Genomic DNA, 14969 nt, shown 5'->3' with positions numbered 1-14969 from the left:
GCGAGGGCCAGGCGCGGGCTCCAGACAGAGGCCCAGCCCACAGGACGAGAGTGGGGCAATCGCATTCTTGCGTTGGGTGCAGTGCCACGTCCTGAAGCAACCTGGCCAACGCCTGCGCCTCGGGCTCTGCGCTCTGGCCCAGCGAGCCGCGGTCCACAGCCCGGGAGAGTTCAGCAGCGGCCCTGGGCCATCCGCTGGACGGGGCGAGCGGGGGCTCGGCCCCAGGTCTCCCACTCTCTGAAGGCGGGCTTTTACAATAGCTCAAGATGCTTCCAGAACAACTACCATCTGTTTCATCAAAAACCATCGCCTCCCCACTGGCCCTCCTCTTCCTCCTGAAGTCCCCAGAGATCCCAGCGCTGGAGCAGAGGAGGTGCCTTCAGCTCTCCCGGCTCCTTCCCCAGAGTCTGGTCTAATCTGACCTCACGGCGCTCACAATGCCCGGAAGGCGTTTATCATCCTAGTGTCTCCCCTTATAGCAGAAAGAGCAGAGGACTAGGGTTCGGGCCCAGGGTGTGCCACTCGCAAGCTGTAAGGCTATGCCCCAAGTTTGAGCCTCAGTTTCCATATCTATAAAATGGGAATCATTGTCCCACTTCTCCAGGTGATTCTGGGCTGAGGACTTTGCAAACTGCAGAGCACGTGGCAAGGTGGGCTGTGATTACTGTGTTCTAGGCCCCGGGCTGCCTTTCACCCAGACACCTGGCCCAGACAGGAGGACACAGCGCTGCAACACCGATTTCCTTACCGTCTTTCTTTATATTCAGCCTCCTTAGCTGAGAGGCCTCCACTTCTCCTGAGGAATGAGACAGAGACAAGTGTTCAGCTTTGACACGGGACAGCAGGTGGGACTTTTCTTCCCTGCCTCACCGAGAATTGAACTCGGTGCTTCTTCCTGGGTCCGAGTGTGCTCGCTGCGGGACCGGTTAAGTAAAACCATGAAGATGGGGTGCTGTCCTTGGGACCTCCTCTGACTCCCAAGCCCGAGCCTGCCTTCCATTCCATTTCCCCTGCACTGGAGGTCCCTTTCCCGAGGCACCGTGACACTCTGGCTGGTGATGGCATCCCTGCTGGGACCCACCCAGCCTCTCAGGCCGTCTGTGGCCACGTCCCACCCCTGGAATCCAGACCCTCCCGAGCCCGACTGCTCGTGTATTCACCGCTTGCTGGGTCAGAGCCTCTCCTTCGCAGTCCTGGAAAAGAGAAGCTCAACATTAGTGTCCAGGCCAGCTTGGGGCTGTGCCTCCACCCAGGGGGAGCATAGAGGTGACCTAAAGAAATGCCCCGTCCAACTCTCCAGCCCTAGGGATCATGCCATCCATCCATGCACGGCTGGCTGGACCCCCTGCCTCTTCCCTGTCCGACTCCCTGCCTTGTGAGGGCCACCGCCTGCTTGCTGCGCCTGGGCCAGAGCCCAGCCAGGCACCCTGGCGGTCGCTGGCTCCCTCGGGGAGAGGGGACGGCCAGACCTGGGCCAACACTGACACCCATGGCCCCTCCCCCCGCGCTGGACACTCACCCGCTTCCCCCGAGGGCACCAAATCTCCAGGGGCATCTGCACAGGAGGGAAATCAGTCATGTCACATCCGTGATGGTTGGGCGGGGAGAAGCTACACTTCAGGGCAGGCGGATCCTGCTTGGAGCCTCCCCTCGCTCTGGAGCAGGCCGGGCGGGACTGCGGCAGGCCGGGCGGGACTGCGGCAGGCTGCGGGGTTCGGGCCGCGCCTAAAGGGGCAGCCACCAGCCACCACCCACGGAAACCTGCTATGGGAACGCCTGACCTCACAGGTCTTCCGAGTTCCCACAGGAAACTGGATTTTAACGTAAACTTCCTCATTCATAAAAAAAGTTGGCAACTCTTATATTCCACAAATCAGAGATGCCATCGTTTGTGAGGCGCAACATTATTTTATGTGCTGCTACGCAAGGAAAATCCCTGCCACTTGTGGCTGTAAGTTGCTAGTGATTCTAAGATGCATCCTGGTTTCAGAGATGTCCAAATGTGAAAAAATGTAGAATTGATGAAATATATTCACAATCTAATTTTTACAAAACACTCTGAGCCAGGTAAAACGCATCCGCACACACAGGCCACCAATTTGCAATGTTCCTGCTTCAAGGCTATCCACGCAGGTGGTGACATCTGGCCACGTGGCTCCAGGCTCTGAGTGGGTGGAGCCAAGATGAGCTGGGCCCGGAGCTGAGCTGCGGCCCCACACCGCCAGCCACTTGTCTGGGCTGCCGAGGGTGAGTTGAGCCCCATAGCGCTGCCCTGGGCTGCAGCTTCCCGGTTATTAATAGTCCCATCCTGGGCGGCCTCACCACCAGGTCCCTGGTGACCTCTCTCCTACCCCGTCCTCTTCTTCCCCTCAAGGGCAGCTGGACCCTGTGTGGTCTCCCCTCCCCACCCGCCTGCAGTCCTGTACATTCCCTGTCCTTCAGGGCAGCCCTGGGACACAGCTGAGCACAGGCCAACAAGCACTCAGCACACTGAACCGTTCTGAGGGCTAATGGACAAACAGGGGCACCGTCTGCGAAGTACCAGAGAGTAGCTGATACCGGGAGTGCAGAGAATGTGCCGAAAGTAACATGAAACGAGACTCGAACAATGCAATTCACTGAGCACCTTCAATTTCTTGGTAGGGGCAGAGTCATTCACAAGTAGGTGAATATAGCTACATTTTCTACAGTGAATATGAATTACTTTTTTTAAATTTTTTTTTTTTGAGACAGAGTCTTGCTTTGCTGCCCAGGCTAGAGTGAGTGCCGCAACCTCAAACTCCTGGGCTCAAGCATCAAACAATCCTCTTGCCTCAGCCTCCCGAGTAGCTGGGACTACAGGCATGCACCACCATGCCCGGCTAATTTTTTCTATATATATTAGTTGGCCAATTAATTTCTTTCTATTTATAGTAGAGACAGGGTCTCGCTCTTGCTCAGGCTGGTTTCGAACTCCTGACCTCGAGCAATCTGCCCGCCTCAGCCTCCCAGAGTGCTAGCATTACAGGCGTGAGCCACATCGCCCAGCCTAAATTACTTTTATGATAAGAAAAGTATTTTCAAATACGTGTAAACATAACACGCTCTTATTTTACACCCAGTGAAAATTTTCTTAAACTACTTGAGTAATTTAGGCATTTTTCTAAACTAAGCAACAATTATTTTTGTTAAAAAGAGAGAAAAAAATTCAGATAAGCAAATAAAACACTATGAAGATTACCCACCTAACATATCAGTCTTTTTTCTTTGAAGGTATACGTAAGCATTTTTACTGTTTTCCTGGGGTTATTACCAGGCGGTAGGAGACTACATAGATTTTGGAAATGTTGGATTACCTGGTGCATTTGCCAGGCTCATTGGCAAATTGGTTTATGCCTAAAAATTCTCCCATTTCATCCTAGTGCTTCAAAGTGCTGCATTATCTGTACTTCCCCCTGTAGGAATCAGGGTGCTTGGAAACACTTATTTCATAAAATAGGTATCGTAGAGACAGAGCCTTACTTTTTCCTTGCACATGTAAGCAGCCCAGTATTCCAAGAGAAGGGGCTACTGATCATGTCCCATTTTGCTGGTGGCGAAGCTGAGGCCCAGAAAGGTTGGGTGACTTGTCAAGGTGACCCACAAGTCAAGGTGACCCACAAGTCAAGGTCATAGCTCAGAAAAGAATACAGGGTTTCCTTGAAACAGTCTCCTCATGGTGGAAATGCCCCATCCCCATCTGCCAGCATTATAACCGCTCAGCTTGCCACGTCTCCTGTATTTGCCTGGGACTTTTCAGCTCACGGAACACCCCCATGACCTGTTTCTGCCCAACGAAGCCCTAACCCTCATGTCCTTAGTGTAACTCTGTTTTCTCCAAAGCTGTTGCACGACCAATTACCTGCATAGAGTTGAAGTTCATCCTTCAAAACATCAGGCTCCCCTTGTGTAGCACCTGGACGGAGACAAACCCATCGGTCAGCTCTCCCCAGCCACAGTGACCCCGGGCCACGCCCATCCTCATGGTCTGGAGCCCCAACAAGTACCACAGTCCTTGTGCTGGGCGGTGGAAGGTCTTCAAGAGACAGAACAGCCTTACGAGTGCTTTCCTTTACACCGTCCGAGACCGCCCGCCCTGGCACCTCCAGCAGTGACCATGCTCAGCTTACTAGAAAGGAGTTGGGACCTGCGAGGACCGGGGCCTGGCTCAAGGTCAATGATAATTATCATTTATTGAGCACTTACTATGTACCAACACTGTACTAAGTAATTTACATTTAATATTTCATTTGCTCCTCATAGAAGTCCTCTGAGGAAGGTATTAGTACCTAACCCCACCCATTATACAGATAAGGAAATGGAGGCTCAAAAAGTTATTTTCCCAAAGTCACATAGCTAGTAAGTGGCAAATCTACCAGGTCTGTTGCCGAAGACTGCATTCCTATTCTTTTTTTTTTTTTTTTTTGAGACAGAGTCTCGCTCTGTCACCTGGTTAGAGTGCAGTGGTGTCATTGTAGCTCATTGTAACCTCAAAATCCTGGGCTCAATATATCTTTCCACCTCGGCCTCCCAGAGTGCTAGGATTATAGGTGTGAATGCCTTGCCCGGCCCCCAGTTATTTGATGTCCAGGAATAGAGCCCAGAGCTCAGCCCCGGCTTCACGTGCAGTGTTTATTAATCGCCTCATGTGCACCAGGTTCTGTAGTTGGCATTGATTCAAGTTCTTTGCCACATGCTCTTTCCCACAAAATTTGTGGTTTATTTTCTTGCAAAAATTATTTCCTTCTGGTTGTAAAAATAGGACTTGTTCACTGTAAATTATGTGTAGTATAGGATACTTTAAAAAAGAGAAAATAAAAATCATTCATTATTCTACCATCCAGTGATAACTACTAGTAACATATTGGTATTTTTTTCCTTCCATGTTTTATAACCATGTATGTGTGAATTTTTACAAAGTATATATGAGATTGAATTAATTATACAATTTGGCATCTTTCTTTTTCACCCTAGAGACAGATGAAGAACAGAGCTAACGGCAGGTCAGGGAGTAGCATCCTCTATCTATTTTGCTGTTGCTACTTCCTATTTTTACCCTACATAAGCAATGCTGTGAAGAACACCTTCACGCAGCGGGCTCAGCCCCGCGGGAGAGGGAGAGCGGTGAGGCCGGCGCCTACCGGGGGAGGGGCCGCCATGCGGGCGTCGGGCCGCCAGGCTCCGTCGACGCTTTCCAGTTCCTTTGGGGTGCTTGTCCTCATCGCCGCTCTCTGCAGGGAAGAAACACAAGCTGTAGGAGGACTGCAGCCCGGGACAAGCCTGGACTCCGTTCACTGCCGGAAGGGTCTCTGCTTTGGGGATCGGGAGGTAGGAGACCTGCCACTAACTTTCTGCGTGAGCTTGGACAAATCGCTTAATAGCTCTGTTGGTTCCATGCCTACTTAGTATTTCTGTAGCTGCCCTGCCCACTTCATAAGGCTTTCGGGAAGGTGAGACAAGGTCCCGTGAGGTGTCATGTTCCTGAGGTGCTTTCCATCCACCAAGCGCAGGGGCTGTGTCACCCGTTTCCCCGTGTCACGCTGACTCTGCTGTTTGCTGTGTCTTCCGTCCACCTCGAGTGTCCTTCCCATGTGTCTCTCTTCTCCTGGAGGTTAAGCTGAGGTCACTCCTCCTGTAGAAAGCCTTTCCCACTGCCCAGTTCCCATTGATCTTGCCTTTCCCTTCTTGAATTTTTCTTTTTTTCCTTTGTTAGTCAGTCCCATCGGGACTGCCAAAAATTGCCAATGCCGACTATATTGCAAGTCGTCATGGCGGGGTATTGGGAAAAGTTTTCAATTAGCAACAATCACACCTTGGATAAACCTCATTGACTTGGACACTGCCACTGCGCAAAGCTGCCCTTCTGGAGTTCCATGGCACCAGCTGTCGGTGCTTGACTCAGGACGTGAGCGCCAGTGGTCTCACGATCTCGCTTTACCGGCGATCTTGGTCTCCCGAAGGACATGGCTTGGGTCCTCCACCTCTCAGCCTGGAGTAGGAGCTTGACTGGAACTTGGAGAATGACTGAGCCATTTGTGCTGCCGGCCAGTTGGCATTCCAAGAACTCAGGCCTAGGAGCTTCTGGCTCCACATCCGGGGGACCCGCCTCTCCTCAGGACGGCCAAGATGGCCCAGCAGTGCCGAGTCTTCCTCAGTATGCTTGGAGACCTCATGCTCACTCACAGATAAATAAAAGAAGCACATCAAAATAACACCGGTGGTATTATTTCAGTAGAGAGGATCTGCGGTGACTTCTGTCTCCTTCCTTCCTTCCTTCCTTCCTTCCTTCCTTCCTTCCTTCCTTCCTTCCTTCCTTCCTTCCTTCCTTCCCTACTTCTCTCCTTCCCTCCTTCCTTCCCTCCCTCCCTCCCTCCCTCCCTCCCTCCCTCCCTCCCTCCCTCCTTCCTTCCTTCCTTCCTTCCTTCCTTCCTTCCTTCCTTCCTTCCTTCCCTCCCTCCCTCCCTCCCTCCCTCCCTCCCTCCCTCCTTCCTTCCTTCCTTCCTTCCTTCTTTCCTTCCTTCCTTCCCTCCTTCCTTCCTTCCCTCCTTCTCTCCTTCCTTCCCTCCCTCCCTCCCTCCTTCCCTCCTTTCTTCCTTCCTTCCTTCCCTCCCTCCCTCCTTCCTTCTTTCCCTCCCTCCCTTCCTTCCTTCCTTCCTTTTTTTCCAGAGTCTCACTCTGTTGCCCGGGCTAGAGTGCCGTGGCGTCAGCCTAGCTCACAGTAACCTTAAACTCCTGGGCTCAAGCAATCCTTCTGCCTCAGCCTCCCGAGTCGCTGGGACTACAGGCATGTGCCACCATGCTCAGCTAACTTTTTCTATATATTTTTAGTTGGCCAATTAATTTCTTTCTACTTTTAGTAGACATGGGGTCTCACCCTTGCTCAGGCTGGTTTTGAACTCCTGACCTTGATTGATCCACCTGCCTCGGCCTTCCAGAGTGCTAGGATTACAGGTGTGAGCCACCATGCCCAGCCCCGCCCCCTTTTTTTTTTGAGACAGAGTCTTGCTCTGTTGCCCAGGCTAGAGTGCCCTGGCATCAGCCTAGCTCCCTGCAACCTTAAACTCCTGGGCTCAAGAGATCCTCCTGCTTTGGTCTCCTGAGTACCTGGGACTACAGGTGTGCACCACCATGCCTGGCTAAGTTTTTCTATTTGTAGTAGAGATGGGGTCTCACCCTTACTTAGGCTGGTCTTGAACTCCTGATCTCAAGCAATCCTCCTACCTCAGTCTCCCAGACTGCTAGGATTACAGGTGTGAACACCACACCTGGCCTATTTTCTTCTTTTCTATAGTTTACAAATATTCATCAATGTAAAAAAAAGAACTTTTGGCTGGGTGCGGTGGCTCACACCTGTAGTCCTAGCACTCTAAGTGGCTGAGGCGGGTGGATCACTCAAGGTCAGGAGTTCGAAACCAGTCCGAGCAAGAGTGAGACCCTGTCTCTACTAAAAATAGAAAGAAATTAATTGGACAACTAAAAATATATAGAAAACATTAGCCAGGCATGGTGGCACATGCCTGTAGTCCCAGCTACTCGGGAGGCTGAGGCAGGAGGATCGCTTGAGCCCAGGAGTTTGAGGTTGCTGTGAGTGAGGCTGACGCCATGGCACTCACTCTAGCCTGGGCAACAAAGTGAGACTCTGTCTCAAAAAAAAAAAAAAGAAAGAACATTTTTTATTGGTACAAAGATTATGCATGTTGCAAAATAAACAGTACAGAAAACAAAGAAAGCAAAAATTACTCCAAATTCTACCCACCAGGGACAACTTTCATCAACTTGTGAGTGAACATTATTTTAGCATTCTCTATGACATATTCATAATATACATTTAAAAAAATTTTTATATTTCTATTTTCCTTATTTCTTTTTTTCATGTAACAAAGACATTTGTACATAATATACATTTTTATGAGGTACAGAATAATACTGTTTAAAATGAAGGGAATTTTTGTATATGCTCTCTAATTCAATTATTTGAAAAATTACCCAGCCTGCAGAACTGTGAGCTAAATAAACCTCCTTTCTTTATAAGTTAAAGAAAAGTTAAAAAAAAAAAATTAGCCGTGGCAGGAAGACTCGCTGTTCATCACTGCTGTTCTCAGAGCAAGGGCCGGCACGAAGCTGGTGTTCAGGAAATACTTACTGAATAAATGTAAGGGAATCCATAGCATGTCTTTAGTGGCTATCTCTGGGTGACAGAGCAAAAGGGTCATTTTTTTTCTTCTTTCTATTTCCCTATATGCTTTATATTTTCTGCAATGTGCCTATGTGTAGTCTTTTACAACTGAAAGCTCAACTTCATCTAAAATAACAGAATCATTGGAAACAAAAAGGCATGCGTGCAGACAGATGCTGGTGCCAGGTGATGAGCTGGGGTCCTGCGCATGAGGAAGCTGGGGCCTCTGGGGTGACAGGTCGCCCGCGGAGCCTGAAGAAGGGCCAGGGTCTGGGTGCTAGCAGCAGGTCAGCCATGGCAGGAGCAGGGACCAGGACCCTAAATGTCAGTCTGCCCCATGCTTCTAGGACTCCGAGCTCATTTTGCTGTTGCTGTCTCTTAGCGTTCAGTTCTGCTAATTATGGCCAGTGCCATGCGTGCTATGGACACTCCAGGGAAGGGGCTCATGGCCACACCTGGGGGAGAGCATTTGCAGGGCAGCAGCAGCCCTTGAGGGACGACCAGAACCAGAGGACTGACACTGCCTCCTGCCCAGGGAGGAGAAACAAAGGGACAGGCATCAGTCCCCCTGCACCTGGAAGCTCTTCTTCCAAAGCTAAACCTTGTAGGTGGTTTTGTTTCTTTGTTCTCAAATGGGGAGGTGGCTGCTCCGCAGCACCATGTACTCTGCGGGGACTGGCTCCGGGCAAAGCCGCTGGACCCGCCGCCCCTCTCCCTCTTCTACTGAGGTACGCATTGATTTGGGAGCCTGGCTCCCATCATTTGCAACATGAGGACATAAGACCAGGGCTGTTTTTGTTTTTTTCTGCCCAAGGAACCTTTTATCAAATAAGATCTTGAGCCCAAGACCACGATGTAAAACAGATCCCAATACAGGAGCTCTGGTTGAGGAAGGTTAGTCTTGCCAGTTCCAGAAAGAACTCCTAGGAACCCCAGGCTGGTTATTGAGCTCTCTTATAGCAGGTCAGTTAGCCTTTCTGTGCCTCAGTTGCCTTACCTGCAAAATGGGAATAATAATAGTACCTTCCTCAATGGGTTGTGGTGAGAATTAGCTGAGTTATTACGCGCCCAGTGCTTGGAACAGCACCCAGCACACAGTGAGCACTTGGTAAATGCTGCTGCTATAAATTCAGCCTGACATTTTGTTCTTTTAGTTTGTTTGTTTGTTTTTTGAAACAGAATCTTACTCTGTTGCCCGGGCTAGAGTGCAGTGGTGTCAGCCTAGCTCTCAATAACCTCAAACTCCTGGGCTCAAGTTATCCTCCTGCCTCAGCCTCCTGAGTAGCTGGGACTGGAGGCATGTGCCACCATGCCCGGCTAATTTTTTTCTATTTTAGTTGCCTGGGTAATTTCTTTCTATTTTTAGTAGAGACAAGGTCTCACTCTTGCTGAGGCTGTTCTCAAACTCCTGACCTCAAGTGATCCTCCCGCTTCAGCCTCCTTGAGTGCTAGGAATACAGGCGTGAGCCACCATACCTGTGCACATTTTGAATTAAAAGAATCAAAATGCAAGAATATTCTGCTGTTTCTTGGGGAATAATGTGGTAATTTGTAAGCAAAACCCTACTGGAGATGTCATTCCTGTAAACTCACTAAAGTACTGGTGGGGAATCAATACTTAGGACACAATTTGTACAAAGAATTCAATAAGTAAAAGCTTTTGCACAAGGAAGCTCATGAGCATGGTAAACCTAGGAGGAGGAGGATTTTATCAGCAGCAGTTATTTTTAGACTTTTTACTGTGTGCTAGGTGCTAAGACTTTGCCTGTATGGCGAATTTAATCCTCACAATAATCCTGTGAGGTATTAGCTATTGTTATCACCCTCATATTATAGGTTGGGACAATCAAGCAGTTTATTCAAGGACATAAAACTAGTTAGTCGCAAAGATAGGATTTGAACCTACAATGCATGCTTTGACTACAGCAATAGAGTGCCCCTAATAAACTGAAACAGTACTGTACATGAGATGCAGCCACTTGATGGGCTGGTTGGTAAGCATTAAAATTAGCTGCAAAGATATTACAGAATGACATGGCAAAATGCTTAGGATAAGATGGCAAAAACTTTTAAACGGAAGACAAAACTGCCTATATGATCAATTGTAACTGTGTATGCGCAAGTATCTGTATAGAGACGGGCTCTAGGAGGAGGGAGTGTGGAAACCAGCGCTGAAGTATCAAGTACTTCAATCACCTGAAGTATGCGGGATTTTTTTCCATGTAAATATTTTTCTTGAATAATATTGTGATACACACACACATACACACACATATTTTTAAATCTTTGCTCTACCTGAGGAGGAGGAGGAGGATGAGGAGGAGGAGGATGAAGAGGAGGAGGAGGAAGAAGACTTGTCTTTGTCATGTTGTTTTTGGGATAAGACTCCGGCCTTCTCATCTTGCTTATGCAAATCTGTCTCTGCATCTGTGAGGCACAGGTAGGCAAGGCATGAGCGTTTCCCATGCTTCCCACCCCAGGGACCACCAAAGCCTCCCAGGGTTCTACTTGGATCTGCAGGGACAGAAGACTAACTATCTCCCTGAGACCAAGGCTGTCAGAGATCCCAGGGGCTCAAGAAGGCAGACGGCAGAAATTCCCCTTAATATGGACCTCAGAAAAGAGGATTTAAGCGTCCCACCCTGCCCAGAAACTGCTAGACTCTGTGGAGTAGTTGCCAATTTTGGATTCTCTGTAAGTTATTGGGAAGATGGGATCTCATCAAGCTCCAGACCTTTGCATCCCTCATTCTGAGGCCACAAAGAACCCTTCCCACCTTCTGGAGACTCTCCCGAGGGCCAGCTCAAGCCCCCAGAGACTTCATGAGGTTTGGGAAGAAACTGAGGGTCCCCACAGCTAGAAACGACTTGGGGACAGACTGCACCAAGCATCTATGTGTTTGTGCATGTATGTAAAATCACTACTTCCCCATTTCAACTTTATTTGAGCCATTGTACTACATAAGCTGAGCTGGGTCTTCTGTCCCAGCCACAGTTAGACTCCACTGCCCGCCTAGCTTTGCCCAGAGGGTCAAAGAAGGCATACATACAGTCTACATCTTCTGTTTCTCTGTGGACTCGACTGTTGTCTTGAGATTGGGAGAAGGATCCTGAAGTCTCCATGGCTTTCCCTGGAGGAATAACAATAATAAGTAATAAAATATCACCTTAGTTAATATTCTTAATATATAAAGAACTTGGCAGATAAGTAAAAAAAGGCGAACACTCAATAGTTTGTTGTTGTTAGGTATTTTTGCCTTCTATCTTCTTCCTTCATAAACACTCAATAGTTGAAGGAATGAGAAAAACAATTTACAAAAAAAGAAATACATGATTAGGGAAATTTGAATAATGATAATTTTTTGATAATATTGAGAACTAATTTTAAGTGATATTTATGCTGATATTATATTTATTGAAAGTATCCTTAAATTTAGAGATAAATACAAAACTATTTATGATAAAATTATATGATGTTTGCAATTTGCCTCAAAATAATTTTGTTGAGGGGTTGGGAGAAAGAGAAGTGAGTTTAAAAAAATTATTATGAGTTGATAATTGTTGCAGTTATATCAAAATATAAATAGTGGGCCGGGCGAGGTGGCTCACGCCTGTAATCCTAGCTCTCTGGGAGGCCGAGGCGGGCGGATTGCTCGAGGTCAGGAGTTCGAAACCAGCCTGAGCAAGAGCGAGACCCCGTCTCTACTATAAATAGAAAGAAACTAATTGGCCAACTAATATATATAGAAAAAATTAGCCGGGCATGGTGGCACATGCCTGTAGTCCCAGCTACTTGGGAGGCTGAGACAGAAGGATCGCTTGAGCCCAGGAGTTTGAGGTTGCTGTGAGCTAGGCTGACGCCACAGCACTCACTCTAGCCTGGGCAACAAAGCGAGACTCTGTCTCAAAAAAAAAAAAAAAAAAAAAAAAATATATATATATATATATATATATATATATATAAATAGTGCACATCTCTGGGTGGCATTATAGTGTAAAGTAAAATAAAAATCACACGACTATCCCCCAATTCCTTATGCCAAAAGGAAGTCAAGCCTGAAGGCTGAGCCATGCAACACCCTATTCCAAATGAACAGCTATTCCTAACAATATGCATTAACCAGATCCCCCACCGAAAGGTGAAAGGCCTCAGGGATCCATGAGGACTGCCCCCGAGATGATTCATAAGGACATTCCTTGCTGGACTTTCATAAACAAGAACATGTGAATTGTAACTTTAGGTCTGCAGGCTAAGTCTAGCTCCTAAAGCTAAGGTCTGTTCATTCCACACTAATACCGTTGATTACAAGTTTGTCTTCTCAGGCGCAGAACAGAGACAAGATCAATAATTCTTCTACGTGGAAGGGATATGGACATAATTGATTTCCCTTCACTCCCTTTTTCTTCTCAAACATTCACCTCATCTTATGTAAAATGTAGCTTTCCTGGGCCTCATAAGAATGTAACCATCTGCCTGCCTGCCCATCCCTCCTCTCTTTCTGTCTTGTGCTCCTCCCCTTAAATACTGATGTCCCCAAATCCCTGTGTGGAGAGCACAGGCCACAGATGCTTATGCGGTTTGTGCTCTCCCTCTCGCGTCCTCGAAGTTTGCCTTAATAAACCTCCATTGATTAAGATCTTTGCCTCAGTCACTTATTCTGGGTTGTCAATGGGTATTTTTCTTTTCTTTTCTTTTTTTTTTTTTTTTTTTTTTTTGAGACAGAGTCTCGCTCTGTTGCCCAGCCTAGAGTGCCATGGCATCAGCCTAGCTCACAGCAACCTCAGACTCCTGGGCTCAAGCAATCCTCCTGCCTCAGCCTCCGGAGTAGCTGGGACTACAGGCATGTGCCACCATTCCTGGCTAATTTTTTCTATATATTTTTAGTTGGCAAATTAATTTCTTTCTATTTTTGGTAGAGACGGGGTCTCGCTCTTGCTCAGGCTGGTCTCGAACTCCTGAGCTCGAGCAATCCTCCCACCTGGGCCTCCCAGAGTGCTAGGATTACAGGCGTGAGCCACCGCGCCCGGCCCTTGGAGAAATTTTTGGTTGTCACAATTGAGGGGGAGAATGCATCTGGGGGGCTGTTGGGCATCTCACAATGCGCACAACAGCAAAGATGAGCCGGTCCCGAGTAAGCGCTGGCAGTGTTGGGGTGAGAAACGCTGGAGTGGCTGAGTCAGGGAATCGCCAACCTCCCGCCTCTCGGGTTGGCGGCCTCAGACGCAGAGCGGGGAAGAAATAGGGCAGGGCAGGTGGGGACTCGCTAGCTGCTCCCGGCGCAGTGGAGAAAGAGTTCTCACACAAAGACTAAGATATAAAAAAGTAAAAAGTTTATTTACTTTCCCGAGAAGGAAAGAAAGAAAGAAAGAGGGAGAAAAGAAGAGAAAGAGAGGCAAGAAGGGGGAGTGGCATGGCGCTGAGGAAAGTGGGGGATGCCAGCAGCTGAGGAAACGCGGCTCAGGCTTTAGAGGGGAAAATGGCTCTTTCTTGGCTTTGCTGCAGACTGATAATGGGAGGCAGCTGGCAGCTGTTTCTAGTTTTTTTCTCTCTCTCTTTTTTCCCTTTTCTCTGTGAGGCCAGCTTATCAGAGTCCTTGGGATGTGGTCCTGAGAGAACCGCAGCAGGGAGCTCACACCCCTGCTGTCTGCTGAGGGCTCTTCAAGGTGGGGAAAATGGAACCCTAGAGGTGACGAGTTGATCTTAAAGGCAAGTTAAGTCCCAGCTGTTTAATCAAGCAAAACAAAAGGCAGTTGTGTTGTGAGTTACTGCCTCTCACTTTCTGTGTGATAGTTTATCTTTCTCTGTTAACTAGTTTATTAACAAGGTCGTCCTTTTAGGGCAAGAATCAAAATGAAGCCTGCACCTCTTGGCTAAGCTACTATAACAGAGACTCAAAAGACGGGGGGCTGCCGGCGCGGTGGCTCACGCCTGTAATCCTAGCTCTCTGGGAGGCCGAGGCAGGCGGATTGCTCGAGGTCAGGAGTTCGAAACCAGCCTGAGCAAGAGCAAGACCCCCATCTCTACTATAAATAGAAAGAAATTAATTGGCCAACTAATATATATAGAAAAAATTAGCCGGGCATGGTGGCGAATGCCTGTAGTCCCAGCTACTTGGGAGGCTGAGGCAGGAGGATTGCTTGAGCCAGGAGTTTGAGGTTGCTGTGAACTAGACTGACATCATGGCACTCACTCTAGCCTGGGCAACAAAGCGAGACTCTGTCTCAAAAAAAAAAAAAAAAAAAGACAGGAGCTGCAATAAAAGAGGAGTTTATTTCCTGTGCACCTAGCAGTCCCTCCGCACGCAGGTCCAGGTGGGCAAGCGGCTCTGTGAATGAGGCCTTGTGGGGACCAGGCTCCTTTGTTTTTGTTTTGCCAGCCATGCCCTAGGTGTTGGCCTCTCTCTCTAGTCCCACCTCCTCCGGCTCTGCAGCCCTGGGCAAACAGCATCTTCAGGCCTGGGCCATTCTTTCCTATTGTCAAAATTGTAAGCCCTCTGTTAGTTGCCTAATTAATATGCACCATCTATATTCCCCACTCCCTTAATCCTCCTCCTTCCACCACCCTTGGCCTTCTTTCTTGCTTGCTAATAGAACTACAGTTTTGTGCTTCCAGCTCCAGGTTAGATATTTGTTTTCCCAGATTCCCTAGCTAGAGGTGGCCATGTGACCCAGCTTTGGCCAATGAGAAGTGAGTGGAAGTCAGCTGGGGTTCTGGGAAGGGTTTTGCTTCTTCTGGCAAAAGTGGCAGATGGCAGGTGCCATGTCCTGCTTCCTCT

General features: G+C 48.4%; 1 protein-coding gene and 1 non-coding gene across 3 annotated transcripts in view; both read right to left on the bottom strand.

Annotated features, from left to right (window-relative positions):
• TMEM40 (transmembrane protein 40) overlaps positions 1 to 14969 on the bottom strand; it is a 33363-nt gene that overhangs the window by 7144 nt on the left and 11250 nt on the right. Inside the window, exons 2-8 of one of the 2 annotated variants that reach the window (XM_075996311.1) lie at positions 11244 to 11324; positions 10490 to 10621; positions 5160 to 5249; positions 3881 to 3934; positions 1520 to 1555; positions 1161 to 1193; positions 749 to 796 (exon numbers count right to left, since the gene is read on the bottom strand). In XM_075996311.1, the coding sequence (XP_075852426.1) occupies positions 749 to 796; positions 1161 to 1193; positions 1520 to 1555; positions 3881 to 3934; positions 5160 to 5249; positions 10490 to 10621; positions 11244 to 11324 (474 nt within the window). The remainder of the gene's footprint in view (positions 1 to 748; positions 797 to 1160; positions 1194 to 1519; positions 1556 to 3880; positions 3935 to 5159; positions 5250 to 10489; positions 10622 to 11243; positions 11325 to 14969) is intronic. The other variant, XM_075996312.1, reaches the window with a different exon arrangement.
• LOC142863395 (U4 spliceosomal RNA) lies at positions 5736 to 5875 on the bottom strand. Its single transcript, XR_012914167.1, has one exon. It is a non-coding gene; the product is annotated as a U4 spliceosomal RNA (small nuclear RNA).

This window comes from Microcebus murinus, chromosome 21, assembly GCF_040939455.1.
Source record: "Microcebus murinus isolate Inina chromosome 21, M.murinus_Inina_mat1.0, whole genome shotgun sequence".
In the NCBI taxonomy this organism is placed as follows: Eukaryota; Metazoa; Chordata; class Mammalia; order Primates; family Cheirogaleidae; genus Microcebus; species Microcebus murinus.
Note: the sequence above shows the minus strand (reverse complement) of the source record. Positions and strands in the feature narration are given on the sequence as shown.